General features: G+C 35.0%; 1 protein-coding gene across 4 annotated transcripts; it reads left to right on the forward strand.

The window, feature by feature from the left end:
* The first annotated feature begins 973 nt into the window (after positions 1–973).
* LOC146540466 (uncharacterized) lies at positions 974–20,215 on the forward strand. 4 transcript variants are annotated; one of them, XM_085198369.1, is made up of 31 exons: positions 974–1,294; positions 2,124–2,221; positions 2,391–2,543; positions 2,934–3,130; positions 3,440–3,602; positions 4,670–4,785; positions 5,183–5,363; positions 5,925–6,060; positions 6,356–6,449; positions 7,103–7,285; positions 7,790–8,054; positions 9,108–9,317; positions 9,946–10,062; positions 11,119–11,271; positions 11,364–11,594; positions 12,023–12,091; positions 12,373–12,620; positions 13,080–13,236; positions 14,237–14,338; positions 14,683–14,850; positions 15,138–15,347; positions 15,635–15,751; positions 16,109–16,215; positions 16,676–16,744; positions 16,820–16,882; positions 16,960–17,010; positions 17,229–17,373; positions 17,729–17,915; positions 18,131–18,393; positions 18,660–19,706; positions 19,809–20,215. In XM_085198369.1, exons 1-31 carry the CDS (start codon positions 1,090–1,092, stop codon positions 19,812–19,814), a joined length of 5,511 nt encoding a protein of 1,836 aa, XP_085054495.1. In that variant the 5' UTR covers positions 974–1,089; the 3' UTR covers positions 19,815–20,215. The 4 variants fall into 4 exon arrangements, with proteins under 4 accessions (XP_085054495.1, XP_085054477.1, XP_085054503.1 ...); XM_085198351.1 differs by having other exon boundaries at positions 18,660–19,702; XM_085198377.1 differs by having other exon boundaries at positions 3,440–3,563; positions 18,660–19,702.
* The last annotated feature ends 162 nt before the right edge of the window (positions 20,216–20,377 follow it).

Consider the following 20,377-nt stretch of genomic DNA (forward strand, 5'->3'; position numbering starts at 1 on the left):
ATGTGCATTTATGTGTAAATTATTTCGATGTGGGTAAGTTTTGTGTTCATTATGTATTTAGCCAAAAAGTTTTTTTAAGCAATAGACATCTAACCTACAGTTGAATGTGCTAGCTAATAACCTCGCAGCCGGCCAACGGGCGCTCTCTGGGATGATTTGGCGTTGGTGATGACTTTTTATTTTAAATTAAAAAACCGATCAAGTGTAAGTCGTACTCGCTCACTGAAAGTTCTGTATCAATTTCAAAATTGTAGGTCAACGGGAAGTGCAATTTATAAAAGTTGACGAACTCAATTTGGCCAAGTTTTAACTTTATATGCTTTATATGCTATAAAAAGAAATACAAACTGTATATATTGATTTTGTATGAAGTTTGTAATTATATTTTGCATGAAATGTCTATAAATTCACTTTTCACATTTTTGTCCTTTATTTATTTTGAATTTACGCTAAATTTTACAACTGTAAAAACATGGAAAGTACGGTATGGACAATAAATCGTGGCCACCCTGAAGTTCTTCCTCCTCCACCCTCAGTTATGAAAAATCATAAAATCAAATCCGCGCCTACAGCTAACTTCAGGCGTCCACAACTTGTTGATCGTACTGTACCCTTTGTGGATTTAGATTATGCAGTGGATTTTATACAAAATGTAGCATAAGTGCTCATACCTTTATTTATTTATTTATTTATAAGGGCCACCAACAATTGAAACAATTATTACATGCTTTTAATTGATAAACATTATTTTACAATGAATTGTAGAAATAAAGCTATAATAATATTTTGTATAAGACATCATATTATTCTCCACTCACGGGATCACTAGATTTTTAGATATAAAATAAAAATAATTTTAATAAGGTCTCTATTGTACTGTAATTAGAATAATTTAGTATATTCTATATATAATATACTAGCAACACTTTTCTTTTGCTGTCACATTTCAACTTCCATTTTTAAATAATAACGGTAACAACCGGGCTATCGTTTGATGCGTGTATTTTAGACTCCAAAGTATAATATAAACAAAAAAACAGTTTAAAATGTCTAAAATACTTTAAAATAATACTAAACTACAAGACTACTATGGAGCCATCCAAGGAAGCTATTGCTGTTCGTATTACTCGTTTAAACCGACAGATAATAGGCAAAGTGACTAATGGAACTAGTAAACTTAGTAGAAAAATAGATCGTGAGACATTATTAGACGCATTAACTGTTTTATATGAAGAGTGTAATGACGATCCTGTTAAAAAGTGCGATGAACTTGTACGAAGTTTCCTCGATAAATGTAAGTCAGTTAAAGTTCAACATATGTAGCACCTGTCCTTATGAATGTAAATAATTTTTCTCTCAAAGGTTCAAAAGTAATTTCATTAAATTTCAGTTTATTCGCCCATTGCATATTATATTTACTATTTTAATGAAATACCTAATTTCTGTGAGCTCCTCATTTTTATGAGCATAGAATAAATAGGTAGACACGAAATAGGCTCACTCTCAAAGAACACACACAAAGGTACACAGCATTACACACAATTTTTCAATAGCACAAAAAATATCATGTAATGAATTTCAAACATAGAATTTAAATTTTGATGAGTAACTTGAAGGAATTGTTCTCCTGTCTCATTTGCACCTGCTCAACATCTTTGGGAGCAAGTTTCTACACTTGCTTAGTTATTTATACCTTTTTGCCATATTTTCAATTTCATAGTTACTATAGTAACTACTGTAAATTTTCATATTTTTTTCACTTATGTTTATAATTTTATTTTATTCTCTTGTAAACCTTCTCTTTTGTCATATCTGTATCATTGAAATATAAGTCTTTATATGGTGACTAAATTATATTGTATAAACTAACTATAGTAATGTAAAGTTAAAGAGTTAATTTAGTTCTCAGGAGCTAGTGGGTTGAATAAAAAAAATTCTCTTTCTCTTCTTTACCAAGTAAAACTTAAAAGATTATATTAGGTATATTGTTTTGATGTAACACATTAGCTCACACCACCTTCAGTCATAGTTAAAACATATGCAACTCTTTGTTAATTCCATTTGACTACAATATCACCAATATTACAGGAAAAGTTAACTAAAGAGATTTTATATATTTTCAGATCGTAGTGTATTAGCAGATTTACGAAGGACTCGTGTTTGTCTCACAGATTTTGAAACAATTCAGTTGATTGGCCGTGGTCATTATGGGGAAGTTCATGTAATATATTATACTCATTATTTTGATCACACAAAAGTAGACTTAGAAAATAATATTATATTAATTGTTAAATGGAGATCCTCCTCCTTTTGCAAGATAATTAAGATCAAATTTTGTATAAAAAAGATACTTTCAAAAGATCTGAAAAAAAATCCTTTGATATTTTTAGATGGTTAGAGAAAAACAAACAGGGGATGTTTATGCTCTTAAAAGTCTCCGCAAGGAGCAAGCACGCAAGCGAGTCACCGGTGCTGAAGATGAAAGAGACATACTAGCAAATGCTACAGGCCAATGGACACCACGTCTCCAATATGCTTTTCAAGTTTGTAAAAAATGATATACTTTAATATTTTTCTCTTCTCTCTGACCTTGTAAGCCAGAGAAAACTTATACTAGCATTTCTATTTTCCATTTAAAGTGATAGATTTCAAGTCTACACATAGTATTACAAACCAGGAAATTATAATGAAGTGGCGAAATAATTAATGAACCACTATCATGATTTATGGCAATTGTGGCTTTGATATCTCACTCTGAAAGAATTTGATTTCATTTTCTTTACTCTAGTAACAGACAGACAAACTGCAGCATTGAGGTCTACCATTCAACACGCAATGTGTCGCGGAAATTGTGGAACAAAGTGTTTTTCTACCATGTTTTATGTGGGTTACAGTATGAAGCTAAAAGAAAATATTTTTGTATACAATTGCAGGATAATTCCAATCTCTACCTTGTCATGGAATTGTGCAATGGCGGTGACTTAGCTGGTCTACTGGCTCGTCATGATAATCCACTTTCTGAGAGAGATGCGGCGTTTTATATTGCTGAAGTAGCACACGCTCTCAAGGCTTTGCACGCAATGGGCTATGTACACAGAGATGTTAAACCTGAAAATATATTTTTGGACAGGTAGGTTTTGCACATTTTTGATAACAACTATATATGAGGTAGTCGTGGAGTACCGCCATTGCGTCTGAGCGTAAGCTGCGACGGCGGTGGATTCGATTCTCAATCAGGAAATGAATTATTTTCATTTCCTTGCTCTGATAAAAAAAAAACGATAAAAGTTACGATGAAAAATTCGGCGGAAAGTGGGGAATAGAGTGTCTTAGCAGTTCTAGGTTCCCTCTTTAACACTACTATTTGAGGGATTCATTGTGAAACTAAAATAAATACGAAAAAAACATCAATATATATTTTTTTATACAATATAAATAGATGCGGCCACATAAAGCTCGGCGACTTCGGCACTTGCGCGCGGCTCTCCGAGGGTGGGTGCGTGGCAGGCGGCACCGCGGACTACGTGGCCCCAGAGCTGCTGGCTGACTGCTCTGTCCACACTGTGTGTCTCGAGTACTGCCGACGGGTTAACATGGCCATAGTGGGTGTTTACTAACGCTTTAGCACTTTGTATGGGTGGAGGAATATTGTACATATTGTTTTATTGCACAATAAGTACATTTTTATTGTGCAATGTTTTAAAGACCTAAGTGTATTTATATACTTATGTAATTTTAAAATAGTTTAAATATTTTGAACAAGCAATAAATAGTCGTTTTTTACAGTTGGTTTCAACAACTCTTTTTTGAGTCATGAGAGTCACTTTTTTATTATATTTATAAAGATAATACCAATTATATTAAAAAGCCCATATGAAGTTGTTAGTAGTTCTTAGTTATAAATTCAACAAAAGTGTAGTTGCAAAGAATAATTTCTTATCCATAGTAAGACTGCAATATGAATACTAAAATAGCATGAAACTATAAAATATGCAAGCATGACACAACAAGAAAATGTTTTTTATTTTTTTTCAATAACAAAATAAGGAAGTATATTTGGTATATAATTAGCACCTATAGTAGTTTAAGTACTTAAGTAGTTTGAGAGCAAATTTGCATGAGGACATTTGTTTTAATATTTTCGCAATGTATTTTTTATTATACATATATACATATATTACGTAATTGTGCACACACTAACTATTCAATGTTTTTACTAAACTAAATATTTTCAATTTCTTTTTTTATATTAAAATAATTATGACTTCAATTAATAAAATAATATTTTTATAACACACAATTATCAAAATGACATGATGGGTCTGGCATTGTACTTACTATATATACGATACTCAGAGATTAAATATTTTTAAATTTGTTTTGAATAAGAAAAATATCAAAAGGTCTTTATATTACACGCCCTTTTTTGTGTTTCACGCTGTCTTAGGTCCTGGCACGGTTAGTGTGACTAAACGCGACATATTGTGGGTTCGATTCCCACTTGAGAAAATGAAATATTTAATATTTTCATTTCTTCACTCTGATATCGAAGCAAAGGCATTGAGTTTCGCCACTCAACATGCCATGCGGCAGAAAATAGGGATCGGAGTGCGAGACATATACTTTATTTAGAATTGTTTTTATTATAATAACGAAACTTTTTTTCTAGTCTGCTTGCGACTATTGGTCACTGGGCGTCGTCGCATTTGAACTGGTGACACTCAGAAGACCATTTTCTTCAAGTGATGACGACAGCACAGCAAAAATTCTTAGTAATATACAAAAGTAAGTTATTTAGAAATTTATCAAGTATATAATCCATGTATAATTGTTTTTAAAAATTTACAATAAAATTTCAAGATTTTGTTCTTTATATTTAAACAATATCTTGAAAATCGAGCAAAAAGTGGGGAATGGTTTGTCTTGAACACTAGTTAACCCTCTGCATACTGTGCTATGCTGGGAATAACCGTTTTCTTCATATTGGTATGCATCATCATCATCACTAGTTGAGTAACTTTAATATTCAATATTGTCGTTTTCTTGCTCGGGTTACGCAATACCTTCAAAGTTCGGTAGAAAGTGAGAAACAGAAGTGTCTTAATAGAAACAAAGTGTCTTGAGACTTGGTTCCCAGGTTTCACCTACAAAATAATAATTTGAAATCATTTCTTACTTCAAGATACGAAAGAGAACCAAACTCCGAACCTCCATTCGACCCTCTACCCTCAGGACCGTCAAGTACCTGGCGTGGGCTCGTCGCTGGTCTCTTACGTGTATCACCTGCACGCAGATTTAACTATTTAGATACTTTACAGCATCCCGCTCTGGCGCATCTTAAATTACATGCCATTAGGGATCAGGTATATTTTGTTATTTTTTTAAATTGCACGCTGTATCCCACATATCACGGTAGGCTGAGGAAAAACAAGGGAACCTATTAGTAAGGACTCTCCTTCCGTTTGAGACATAGCCTGTTGAGTGTTGACACTCAACACCCTGCCTTGTCTTCTTACCAGGACAAGAAAATGAAAGTAATTCATTCCCCCGATTGGAAATCGAATCTACGTTTATCGCGCTTTCAGTCAGACACTGTGTCGCCGCGGCCTTAATAGTAATTAATAGAATTTTTGTTTAATAAGAAAAGATGACATTTAGTCATGGGCGTGGGAATATATAGAGAAGAGAAAATATATAGACGCCGTCATGGGGTAGCATCTGACTGTAAACGCGATGGCAGTTAAGGCAGTTTGGTAACAAGCCAAAGCGCGGAGTTGGGTTCCGCCTCTTAGTGCGCAGATTCTAGTAAATAAGGCTGTATGTCTGGAATGGAGTGTCTTAAGGCTAGGTTCTCTTTATCTACCATGTTATATGTGTAATACACCGTAAATCTGAAAAATATAACTAAAAAACATAATTTTTAGGTACCACCATGGGTACCACATCTACGAGGGCCAGAGGACGCTACGTTCTTACCGTGTCCCAATCGTGAGGTGTCTCCGCCATCTGCCGCTCCTTTCCGCACCCGACCGCCTTTTGCTGGACATTTACCTTTTGTTGGTAAGTTAAAATGACCATATGGTATTCCATATTCCTTGTCCGACTATTGTCCATAATTATGTTACAGGAATATCATGACATCACTAATATGATGTCAATTATTTAGCAAAATTCGGAAACAATATGATGTCACGAACACAACTCCCTACACTTAATCAACTCCCTCCTTCGCCCTTAATGTCTGACGTAGCAGTGTATTTTTATTACTAAGATATTGATATAGTTAATATTTTTTTTTGTAAATAGTCTATATTATTTAGTAGACATTATAAGTATTGTTTTTTTATAATTTTAGGATACTCGTATGTAGCCATTGATGAAAATGAAGACAACAGTGGTGGATTCAATGGATCACACGATTGTACAGCTATTGACTTGGCTACTTACAAGTAAGTTTTAGTTAATGATAGTTATTATTTACATATGAAAATTGTTAAAAGTTAATTAGTTTTATAATAGTTTGTTCTTAAAAAGAATTAAACAAATTAAAAATGTAATTTTATATTGTTGTTATAATAGTAATTAATATATAGTTACATTTAAAAATAATAATTAAATATTAAAATAATAATAATAAATATAATAATAAAATAATAATTCGGAAATATTGATTGGTTATTATTGCCATTTATAAATATTCTTCGAAATGTTTTAATGATCTTTCGTAATATAATATGATAATTGATTTAAAGTCCTAATAATATATATCTTTTTAAATAACATATCATTATCTTATTTACTTTATTTTATTTAACATATCACAATTAGATAATCCGTTGTGGTGCAGCAGAACAGCATCTGTCTGAAAGGGCGACGGTTGTGGGTTTGATCCCACTAGGAGAATGAATTAGTTTTATTTCCTTACATTCCTAAGAAAACAAGAAGTGACTTTGAATTCCGTCACTCAACAAGCAATTTTCCGATCATTGGGTCAATGTGTAGAGAACGGAGTGTCTTAACAATAAGTTCATTCATTTCACCAAAAAAAAAGATTTACAAGTATTGCTTAGACAAGCATTGATTGCACTTTATTTAACATCAGATCAGCAGAGAAGCTGGCAGCGATGCGCGGCAGGGAGGTGTCGTCTCTCCAAAGCAAGCTGGCGGCGGCCGAGGCGGCGGCGGGCGAGGCCGCAGAGCGCGCGCGGCGGGCGGCGGATGCGGACGCAGAGCGCGTGCGCGCGGCGCTGCAGGCCGATATCACTGCGCTCACGCTGCAGAATAAGTTAGATGATCTGTTTATATTATATTTTTAAAGTTTTATTCCTGTTATATGTATTATAAGTCACAAAACTAACAACATAATTTGTAACAAGCGTATAGAAATTTCGAAATAGCTTGATGAGTATCTTAGTGGTCAAAGCGTTTGAACGGTTTCCAAGAGGCGCGGATTATAATCTCAAAAGGCAGGAGCACAATAAATTAAGCTATTTTTAAATTTTGTGTTAATAAACATAGAATATATATTTTAAATTTTTAATGGCTTTTTAACAAAATGTAAAGTTACAAATATATAAACGTTTAATTAAGCAACTTTAGTCTAAGGGTTGCTATAATATAGTATAACATGATTACCAAATTTATTGTGTTGTTATTTCATAAATTTCGAGGCCATACATATAAACAAAATTTGTAGTCTTTATATATTTTATGCTTTTTGTTGTCAGTAAAACATGCAATTTTACTTCATCTCATATATTTGTCTTATCTTGCTAAAATTATCCACCAGACGTTTAGAACGCCAAATCGAAGTAGAAAAAGAAGAACGTATGGCCTTGCAACGAACTAATCAAGAACTAAGCATTGGTATCACAGAGAGAAACAACGCAGATCTAAGAAATGCTCAGGCTCAATCATCAAAGTTGAAATCTGAGAGAGATTTACTCAAAGATAACTTGGCAAGAGCCGAGGAGAGAGTAAGGGAGTTACAGGCGGAATGTTCTAGTGCTATAGCGATGGCGGATGATGCTAGAGCCCAGCATAAGCATTATAAGGTAAATAATGTTATATTTTTGTTTTTAGTTAACTTTGAAATTGTAAATTTATTATTTCTAGTAAAAGAAGCACTTTCGATTTTTCTGTATTGAGGCCATGTTGGTGTATTAGGACCGCTGACAGTAAACGCGTCAAAACAATCGTCGTGGACTCGATTTTTACTTGGGGGAATGATTATATTATAATTATTTTAAAATATTTTTTAGAAAACGTATAAAAATTTGAGCGTGCGTCCAAGAGGCAGGTTTTCTAATAAGTATTTGTCTTTCTCAAGTGTGTAATAACACTTTAAAATTGTTAAAAAAATATTTTCATTTTCCTGCTTTGTTAAGAACTCTATATTGAGTCCCAGTCTTGTAAATTGGGGATAATGTCTCAGATATTGGGCGGAAAATAGGGAACGTAGTGGTAAGACACTCTGCCTATCCTAACACTAATCGAGAAAAAACGTGAAAATGTTTTTTTGTATATTTCTATATTGAACTGTGAATTTATTGACAATCAGGAGATTATACATCATGTACAAGACTTAAGTCATAGATGGCTTACAGAAGTCAATGTGAAGCCTATAGTAAGTTAATGAAAACATGTAGCATTATGTACCAAATAGTTTAAATATATATAGTAATTTATCAGAATTTTCATAATGAGTAGTGTATAGTTGTGCTAAGTAATATTCGTAAAAGTAACTGTAGTATAATTCTAGAGTTAGAATAGAATTAAACGATGCTTATGATGCATTTTTTTTTTAGATTAACAGTAAATATTACTAACAAGTAAAACAAGTAGTAATAGAAACGGGGCAGAGCCTCATAGCAAATACGCGACAATTATGGGTTCAATTCTCACTGATGAAATTAAATTATTATTATTAATTAAATTATGCCTTGACTTCGCAATCTCAACACGCAATATCTAAAATGACCCTTCATTTTCATCACTAGGATCCCTCTGTCTAATTCACTTAATTGGGAATCAGCCTGAAGTTTACATAAAATATATTAAAAAAATATATTAATTTCGTTATAATTATAAAACTATTAATTATACAGGATACGGTAGCAAAAGAACGAGCACTCCGCCGTCAAACGCTAAGCGGCGGCGATGCGGACGCGATGCGTGTGGCCACGGCGGAGGCGGCGGCGGCGCGGGAGGGGCGCGCGCGCAAAGACGCGGACGCGCGCTTAGTGGCCACCGAACACGAGCTGCAGCAGCTACGCGGTACCGTTGAGGAGATGCGCGATCAGATTACTGCTGCTCAGGTACTTTTGCTTGTTTTTGTTTTTCAATAATAATTATATTGATTTCGCGGCATTGAGTATGCGGCCACTCGATACGCAATGCTTTCGATCGCTTGAGATTTCAGTAAACTTAACTTTTTAAAATGGTCCCTCTGCCTACCATGCCACATGCGGGATACAGCGTGAAACTGGGAAAAAATATTATTTTGAAAAAATATTAGTTTATAAATTATTTGCTGGACCAGCATCTGACATAAATAAAAGTGTATTTTTTTATACTAGACCTTTGTATATGCAGAAATATTATATACATTGTGATTATAACATATTCAATCAACATTATAGAAGTTTCTCAAAATCTGTCATCACGCATATTATTTTTATATTCTCTCTGTGATGTCAACACCAAGCGTGGGGTTGAGGTCCGCGGATCTCCTGTCCGCTGCCTACCCTGCAGTTAGGGTGAAATTTATAAATATATCATATTTATGTTAAAATTTAATGAAATCTATACATGTATATTTATTTTATTAACGTTTGACAGGGTTGAAAATAATGTATGTACCGTACCTTACGTTAAGAATTTATCCGATTTATGCCATTTTAAGATAACTTAATTAAATATATTATTTTTGCCATGTCCATGAAGAACTCTGCCCTGGAGAAAGAACGTGTAGCTACTGCCACCAGTCAACAGCTGAGTGAGACGCAAGTACTACTCACTCAGGAACGTATGCGCATCGCAACACTTACAGCACAAGTGCAGGTATTATGTTTATTGAGTTCAGTTCTTTTTTTATTTTTTATTGTAATTTTATTATTTGTGAATTGTTTTTTTTAAAATAAGTAAAATATAGCCGGATAAAATCTTTATGAGTGCTGTGAAGATAGGCACGAGTCAAACTCGTGCATGTACAATAGTGTGCATAATCTATATATATAAAAGGACTTGGCCTCACTGACTGAGGTAAGACGCACGCACAGCCGTAACCGCTGTGCGTAGAAACGTGAAATTTGGACAGATGTTTACTTTCGTAATCTGGACATCCACTAAGAAGGGATTTTGAAAAATTTGAACTCTGAAGGGATGAAATATGGGTTGAAAGTTTGTATGGAAAAAAAATTAAATCGGCACCGATTCTTATAAAATTTAAAATTTAGATTTTTAAAAGTATTTAATTGAATACGTGTTTCATCGTTATCTAGAATTCTTCCCCTAAGGGTGCAAATAAGGAGTTGAAAGTTTGTTTGGAAAAATTCTGAAATCGTCACCGATTTTAATAAAATTTTAAATTCAAACTCTTAAAAGTATTTAAATGAACATATGTTTCATGGTTTTCTAGAATTCTTCCCTTAAGGGTGCAAATAAGGGGTTGAAAGTTTGTATGGAAAAATTCTTAAATCATCACTGATTTTTATAAAATTTGAAATTTAGACTCTTAAAAATATTTCATTGAACACATGTTTCATGGTTTATTAGAATACCACCTCTAAATAAGCAAGCGAAGCTGCGCGCGTCCGCTAGTATTCAATATGTCGAATTAGGCGTCACTTTGTCATATATGCAAACTGGCACAATAAATGACACTTATCGTCGCGCTCTAATGTGCTTTAGTGTCATGTTCAGGCTCGCGGGGAGTGAAGTGGTGAAGTACGGTGTTAGCGGGGGCGTCCCTATGTAGGTCTCTAAAAAATGCATACTGCATAAGTGTCCGTGCAGTTTATTCTTAAATTTCGTAAAATTCTTGTCTAAGCCTAGATAAAAATATATTTTTTTTCTTTCATAAACGCAATCTTTTTAAATTAATATTATTTTCTACAGGAGCTAGAACGTGGTATCAGCGAGGCGGGGGCTCGTGAAGCCGCGCTAGAGGAACAGTGTGCTCGTACTGAGGCGCGGCTACAGCAACGCCTAGAAGCTGCTGAAGCACGAGCTTCGGCCGCACTGCATGACGACGCACGTTATAGGGAAAAGGTAGTTTCTATTTTTTTATTTTTTACAATTATCCAATCATACATAAAAATTATCATTTGTAGAGTAGGTACTAATACAATATTAATCCAAAGGTCAGTACACTAGAACAACTAGTACGTCAACTGGAACGCGAAGTCAGCGCACTCGAGAACAGAGAGTGTGCGCGCTGCACTACACGCGATGAGGCGGAGAGAGTGGAGAGAGAGGACATGCGGGACACGCGCAGTGACACGGAGAGTGTGGCGGACGCGCCGGCGCACGCAGCTCTCGCGCAGGTCGCGCTTCTTAAAGAGCAACTGGAACGTGCTGAAGCTCAGTTGCAGGTAAAGTGGTTCTATTTCTTAAATATATTGAATACATTTCTTTTTTTACAGCTTTACACTCTTTCCTGCATAGCAAGGTGCCTACCATAGCAAGGCGTCCTCTGCCTAGAGGGGGGAACCTATTGTTAAGACAATCCGTTTCTCATGCTTCCCCAATTGTCGAAACATTGTGGATTGAGTACCGCAACTTATTACTGCGCTTTACCTACAATAAACGGGGAATTTAATATATTGGAACATTCCAATATATTCGTTTCTCCGTTCTTATTGGTTATATAACCATTCCCAGAAATGAGAAACTACCGACAACCATCAAAATTATATTAAATAAATAATAAGTATAGTAATTGTAAATGTGTTTACATCTATAATCTATATCCGTAACAACATTTTGGAAATTACAATTTCACAATGATATATCTTTATAGGCACGGAGTGAAGAAATCGCAGCTTTGCGTCAGGAAACTAGGGCTGCTAACTTAGCAAGATGGCGAAAGGTAATATCTATAAGTTACATTCATTTGCACAGGTATTTCAAAGTAAAAAAAAAATACTATCTCTCCTTTTAAATTAACATGTAATATATCTCTGAAGAAAGAAGTAATTCAAATATGGTCTATTTATTAATAAATAAAAAAGAAGACATTTTGATATCACTGTAAATTTCATGTAAATTTTCTTAGCAGAAGGAATTGGACGATTTCAGAAGTATAAGTATTAACTTACGCACAGTGAATCAATATTAACTATACGATTTTATCTAATTAAATTTTCTCAGGACAAGGAATTCGACGACCTGTCATTAAACTCAAAAGTACAAACAAGAGATTTGAAACGACTCGAAGAACGTCTCAACTCAGCAGTGGAAGCTCGTAAATCTGCTGAACATAAAGCTGGTTTAGTCCACAAAGAAATAACCACTTTGAAACCACAGTATGAGTTAGTAAAGAAAGAGGCGGAGAAACTTAAGGAGTTACTGGATAAATTGAAGAAACACAATGAAATTCTTCAAGCTGAAGTTGACAGGTATTAGAATCAATTGTTTTGGTTTCTAATTTATTTATTTAAATTATATTTATACTACTTAATTTGTTGTCACATTTAAAATATTCCAAATGATGAATGCGACAAGAATGAATAAAAATAATGATTTCATTTTAAAATAGTAGCAACATGTCTTAGTAGCAAACAATATATTAAAGATAATTATTACTATTGAGCCCATTCCTGCGCACTTGTACCCCAAGTTTGTGAGTGTAAACGCGATAGGTGGTGGGTTCTATCCCCACTTGAGGAAATGAAATATTTTAATTTCTTCGCTCTGGCGTCAAGAAAAAGCGCAGCGTTGAGTTCTGTCACTAAATATGCAATATCTCCAAAATACGGCGGAAAATAGTTAGAGAAGTGTCTTCACACTCTGCCTATCCTTCGGGATACGTGCGGGATACAGCGTGAAACTCAAGAATATTTACTTTTGCTACACAGATCACGTAACGATATTCGTAAATTGAAGAGCGAAGTGCAGTACAGTGAGAAACGAAGACTTCACGCGGAAGAGCAAGAGGAGTTGTCTTCTAGGGAACGAGCGCAACTACGAGACGAACTAGTGCCATTGCGTGCTAGTAATAATGATTTAATACAGGTACGTTTTATATGTATTTGATATTATTAGATTTTTTATTGTAACTTATTTTGTTCATTTGGTGGTGTAGAAAAAGATACTTTACGGTTCTTCGCTATTAACAGGAATTTGAGATTTTACGTGTTGAACGGCGGGGTTTAACGCAACGCTGAATCGCTTAATGAATAATTGCACCAACTTTGCCTTAAAATTAAAGATATATACAAAATAATGGCCTTGACAATTACACATATTAAATGAAATCATTCATCATGGAAGTGTAGTGTACGTATAATTTAGTTATTAAATATTTTTTGAAGATGATGTCTTCTACAGTTTATAACAGTGAACAACACCAAACAAATCAATCAATATTAATATTAAAAAGTTTCCATACAACAATAATTAGATCAACACCCATTGTATTCTTGTTTAGTAAACAATAACTCACAAGACCATGACACTCGCGTTATACACATTATTATCATTTTGTATTTGTATCTTCTCTTACTAGACGCGTGCATAAAAATTTCAAAATTTTATTCATAAATTTCATATATTATAGTATATTTAGTATTAATTTTATGTAATCATTTTCATCATATTATAGGAAGTGTAATCGTGTAGGGAAGTTCAATATGGCTTATCCACATCGTCGTTCGGCTAAAATATTTGGAGAAAAACCGATCGTTTGGCCCAAGCCGCCATATTTAAGGAGTTTTGTATGGGCGAAACGTTTGCGATTTATACTTACTGCGGACTTATTGCGGGGCCGGTGCCGTGCTGTTGACTCTGCGTTGGTAGCCTCTCGAGCACGTTTAAATACTGTAAATAATAGTTGTAATAATAAATTGTGTGCTATAAAAATTTATATGACATGTAATAATGTAAAATAACACCGGTGTTAAGTTCCGCCACTCAACAAGCGATGCTTCGAAAAAGTGTGGAACGAAGTGTCTTAACACTAGGTTCCCGGGATACAACGCGAAGCTTATTTGACTAATAATAATATCATTTTCAGAATAATAAAGCGCTACAAGAAGCTTGTAGCCTTTTGGAGGAGCAGTTGACTGATTTGGAGAAACTAGCAGATCTTCATGAACTGAAGAATAAAGACCTTGAAGTAATTTAACATTTGTTTTGCAAAATTTGTATTGCATAATCTATATATACGTAATATAATATATTAGTATTTATTGAGTATCATATCTAATAAATACTAATGTTATAAATATCTACTTAAATAAAACCAATGTGGTGCATTGGCACAGCCTCTGGCTTAACATGATTGTTGTGCGTTCGATCTTCACAAAATGAATAAGTTTCAAAAAATTAGATGGAATATGCGGGAAAGGAGTTTCTTAACCTTCCCTCTGCCTACCCTACTACTTGCGGGATACAGCGTGAAGTATAAAAAAACTAAAAGTACCATACTAAACAAATAACATACATCATATTTTCTATCAGAACGAGTTAAGTCGCCTTCGTTCTGAGCTAGAAACTTGTAGAGCAAAGCTATCGGAAGCAGAACGTTTAGCGGCCACTCGCGCGGCGGAGTTGAACCACGCGTTACAACGCGGGGACGACGCGCTGGAGCAGCTGCGTCTCGCTACTTCGCAATTGCAGATTATAAAGGTATGTCATGTTATAGAACTTTTTTTGTATAATTTTGCGTAAATGTCGTAGTGATAATTTGTTAAAGTGAAACTTGTTTAGAATAATTGTTATTTAAAATTATATTAATTATTGTTTTCTATCACTTTCATTTATGTATGTATACTATAAAATATGAAATAAAAACTCAAAACAGTTAAGTTTTTACCTGTAATATAAAAAGTAAATTTCTAATTATTCTACTCTATACATTCAAAACATATTTTTTTATATTATAATTTTACTATATAAAAACAATATTGCACCAGGAACGCCTAGACAACCGAGACACCCTAATAACAGAGCTAGAAACCCGCCTAGCGACCGTGCAAGACGAGGCGGCGTCGCAGTCCGCGGCGTTAAACAGCGCCGCACGGCGTATGCGCGACTTGCAGGAAGAGGCTGCAGCGTTGCGCACTCGCGCCCATCACCACCACGCCAGTGCTATGCAGTTGCAGGCCGCGCTCGCTGATGCACAGGTACCCACAAAGTAACTTTCTGTTACACATATAATTTCGGAAGGAACTGTTTCAATTTAATAATACCTAGATATGGAATATAATAAATAAAGTTTCATTTTATTGACACCTTTTTAGATTCTTAGCTCTGTGGTCACAATGCGTGGTCGATTTTGCAGTAAAAACGACCAATCAAGACCAGCGCTTAAAGAGTTTACAAATTTTCGATAGTTTATAATTTCACGAGTAAAATTATGAACTGACTGGTTTTTTAAATCTTACGATAACATATATATCTTGATACGCAGGAGGAGGCGGAGGCGGCCCGCGAGGCGCACGAGGCGGCCACGGCGTGGTGGCGCACCCGCGAGACCAAGGCGGACGCTACGCTGAGACAACAGGCCAAACTTATTGACTTTTTACAGGTAATGTTTATTTATTTCTACAATCTAGGTCGTGCAGATCATGCAGAATCGGATATTCGTTTTTTTGCTTCATTTTTTAAAAATATTACGATATATTTATTATTTGTCATTTAGATACTTAGCATTAATGTATTTATAAATGTTAATTGCAACCATCGTCGTTTAGACCAACAAGATTCCAATTTGCCTATATAATTTGGAATGAAAATTAAATATTGCATATATTGTTATTTCTATTTCTGTTTTTCTTTCAAAATTATTTCGATCCCCCGATTGAGAATTGAACCCAAAACTATCGCGTTTACAGCCAAACGATGCGCCACGGTGGCCTCTACTACTACTATATAATTTTTACAGGCTAAGGTTGAAGAAGTTGGGCGCAAAAAGTGTTCTCTAAGTAACAAATTATTTGGTCGTTCGGGACGTCGCTCCGCAGCTTCACCACCACTTCTAAGAGTTAATAGGTAATTGTTTTTATCATCTTTCTATTATAAAAAAAGTGTTTTTTGAAGTATACCATATAAAGTTGTTCGGGCGTTTATTTATTTTTCAATTTAATTCACGTCTCAACATCGTTGTGGTGATTTATTATTTATTTTGCAAGCCAAGGGTGAGGGGGAAGTTCCCTAGTTCTATCCTTGTTTTATGACAAATGGCGGCTAATGGGTGACGGATGATGGGTGATAAATGATGGGTGTGGATAGATAGAAAATATTTTATTATTATTTAATTTCATCACTCTGGTAGAGAAGTGCGACGTTGAGATTCGCCACGCAATGTCCCCAGAATTTGGTGGACAGTGAGGAACGGAAGTGTTTTTATAGGGAACTGAGTCTCTTAACTCTAGAAGCTAAAATAATTTATTATTTTACATGCATGAGTGCGCTTGTAGGAAATATATTAAATCATGCTTTATTTTTACAGGGAGTTGAGAGAAGAAGTAGAACGTTTAAGAGCAAAATTATCTGCTGCACATGCCAACTGCGAAGCAAAGTATGTTACTCCTTTTACAACTAATATTGCAGATTGATTTAATTTATAAATTAAAATATATTAAAACAATTCCAGCTTCCCACCGACACCAAGACGAGATCGCAAAACTGATAATAAGCCAAAGAAAATTGTACATGGGTAATTTATTTTTATTTACGTGATTATTTTTTTACATTATCATCTTAATTGGTTTTAAAATAAATGTATGTTTCCAGAACATTCGACTTGGATGCTCCTGAGGACAAAGAATCATTACTCGTAATATGGTAAACATTTTTTTTAAGTATTATTATCATTAAGTCAAGAAATTTATCTTATAGCTGAAATAGGTTTGACTAATTTTATGTAGTACAGTGTATCCCGTACACAAAACCTGTCACATATACTTTGTGCTCCTACAGCCACAACTGGTCTACAAAATATAGTTTCTTGATTTTAAACAATAATTTAAATATTTGTTCTAATCTTTTAAATAATTTTCCAGGAGTGACGGGCCCCGTGAACGTATGCAAGCGCGCTGTGTAGACCACTTGTTGGAACTAAGCAGTGGGGAGAGGTCGTTACGAGCGCGTCTCCTTGCAACGGAGGCTAAGAACTTGCCACACAATGAAGCAAACCGTGCTTTTACTGTAAATATTATGTTTTTTTTTTTACTTTTACTGTAAATATTATGTTCTTTTTGTATATGTCAAGTAAATTGTTTAGTCTACTTTCATTATAATTATTTCAGCCTTGTTTTTGAGTGATTCTGTTGTTATTTTCTTTGGGTTCGTTCACCCGTCTTCCTTGTTTTGACAATATATAAAAAACATTCTAGGAGACTATTTTGAGATAAAGCATATTCTTATAAAAAAAATATCAACCTTTTCCTCGGGTAGAATCGAACCCGCAATTTTAGGTGTTGATAACTACGACAAGATGACGTTTGTATTAATTACATCAAGATAATATTAATAATGTTTAAAAACTAATTTTGCTGTTCAGGTTAAGTTTGAATACTGTGATCGTGGTAACGAAGCGGCGATAGTGTGTCCCAGTATAGAAGAACGTTCGCAATGGATTAAGAAACTCACGCCCGCGCCCACCACCGGGTATAACCCACAAGTTATATTACAGTGCAAGGTTGAACCTAACACTGCGTTATATGTTGCTCCTAACGCTATTGCTATAGGTATGTTCTGTTACCATTTTGCCATATATTTAAATATAATTTTTATAGAGTATAAACAAAATTTGACAAATATATGATAAAAACTAATTATTTAAGAGAGTAATTATAATATCCACAATCGGAAAGCTTTATTATTTCACTATTTTGACAAATAATAATATTTTAATAGCTATTAAAAAAAGTATATATTTTTTTTATTTATGTAATATTTAAAGGTTGTGCCGACGGTCTACACTCACTTCGTGGCCCCATCGCCCTCGAGCACGACTCTGACATATCTCCACCGCGGGGCCACGCGCCGGGCGTGCAGATCGCTAGAGCGGCAGCGGGGCGCGTTTTACTACTGCGCGGTTCACACCTCGCCCACTGCGCGCTCCTCTCTCTCGCCTCTGTGCTGCGACGCGCTGATCATTTGAAGCCCACGGTTTCCCTGACCCGACTGCAGCTGCCTGATACTATTGTGCCGCATATTGTTACTGTTAGTACTCTTAAAATACGATAGTTCTACTCCACTAGATAAATTGAACATATTCAGTGTCGAAACACTCTCTTTATTACTTACCGCCTGAATTCGAATTTTTCTTAGGTGGCGGAATTCGATGCTATGCTTTGTCTTACTGCATTGGAAAAATGAATCGAATGAAATGAATTTTTAAGTATTGCCTCTTTAGCTATCTACTTAAATAGCGTTTAAGTTTTTTGTTATAAAATTTTAATATAATTCATTAAACATAATTATAACAGGGTCTTCCCGATTCCACCGAGGGCTTGTGTACGGCGGTCGCGTGCGGACGTCGCGTGTTCCTTCTCCGATACGACGCGAGCTGCGCGGAGTTTAAGACTTCACGCTCCCTCACAGTGGACCGCCCGCCGGCCTCACTCCTTCTCACAAACCAAGTTTTATACATTGCTGGGGAGAAACCATTGAAAATTAATTTACCATCGGGGGCTCTAGAATCATTTGGAATGGAAGAACCCATAGTGGCTGCAGCCTTCAAGAAACACTCGCCGCCCAAAGCAATAATTAAAATACGAAGCAAACCGCTCGAGATCTTGCTTTGTTACACGGAGTGCGGCATTTTTGTGAATGAAAATGGAAAACGAACTCGCAATGAAGATCCAAAATGGAGTTCTGCGGTCCACGGCTGGGAGTACGTCAGCCCGTTCTTATACGCGGTAGGAGAAGACAGAATCACTATTATTTATATCAACGAAGAAACATATAGGGCGCCGCCGTGTACATGTGACACTAATTCTCTCACTTCGTCAGCATCAGAATGTTATCAGCCCGAGATATTTAATTATAAAATAAATCAGCCAACATTACTTGGCACCACCGCGAACGGCATTATTGTAAGAGCTAAATTCGATGACGAATATAAAATTTTGATTGTCGAAGGCGCAGCAGCGTTTAGGAGTTTAGGCACTTCCTTAGAATCTTTGGATACATTTTCGGATGCTAAAGGTTCCTCGTCGGACTTGGCACAGTCTCTCACTGACCTTTCACCACACGAGGAGTCCAGGGAAAGCGTTGAACTGACTACAGGATTCCTCGCTGACATAAGACAGAGGGCGAGACAGTTGCGAACTAAACAAAGGGAAGAAAGGACGCCCGATGACGTTATAAAGCACATTTTGAACACAGAAGTCGATTTAACTAGAAAATCCAACGGAAGGAAATCTCCAGCTGTTATATCGGAATGTGAAACGGAATCGGAATTCGAGAGCGAAGAGGGCACCGGCTCTACTAAGTGCACAGCGGATGTCTGCGCCGAAATGTTCACAAGGCAGGTACGCTTTCAGTAGTCATTGATATAAATTTATTGAATAATAATAATAAATATATAACTAACATGGACTCGCTAATTTGATTTTTTTTTCGTTGAATTACAGGCATAATTATTGTAGTCGACTATTAAACTAATATGGATCTTTTTATAACATTATTATGAATGTTTTCATATTATTTTGTATTAATAACATTTATTGACATATTCATTATTAATTGGCCCTATTGTTTAGTTATTTTTAAGTAATTGTTTGTTCTGTTCGTTTATTTATTTTTAGATTTCCATATTATAATTGTGTATAGTTATTTTATGCTATTGTGACTAGAATTTACGCCAAATTGTACTTAAGCTATTTTCATTTATATAAGTTTACCTGTTGCCACTTACTATATGGTAAATATTAATTAAAAGTAGCTAACTTATGCATAGTTCTACTGTGATTTGATAAGTCATGTTTTTATTTTAATATATAATATTAGTTATTACTAATAAAATATACTTTTGTAATCATATGCATTTTTACTGAATCCTATTTTTATATTAACTAGATAATGACAAACAAACTATCACAAGCGTAGAAATCGTCGTGCCGCAGGGGCATAAGGGTGTGACTGTAACGCGACGGTTGTAGTTTCGATCTCCACTCGAGGGAATGTTTGTTCATGTGTAATG

This window comes from Heliconius melpomene, chromosome 2, assembly GCF_056956725.1.
Source record: "Heliconius melpomene rosina isolate 202511_hmr_F chromosome 2, ASM5695672v1, whole genome shotgun sequence".
NCBI lineage: Eukaryota > Metazoa > Arthropoda > Insecta > Lepidoptera > Nymphalidae > Heliconius > Heliconius melpomene.

Excerpts from the sequence above, each read along its gene's own strand:
- LOC146540466 (XM_085198351.1), top strand. The coding sequence starts at position 1,090 with ATGGAGCCATCCAAGGAAGCTATTGCTGTTCGTATTACTCGTTTAAAC. Across the intron at positions 14,339-14,682 it reads TGAAGAATAAAGACCTTGAA|AACGAGTTAAGTCGCCTTCG; the intron begins GTAATTTAACAT and ends ATTTTCTATCAG. Across the intron at positions 19,703-19,808 it reads TGCGCCGAAATGTTCACAAG|GCATAATTATTGTAGTCGAC; the intron begins GCAGGTACGCTT and ends GTTGAATTACAG.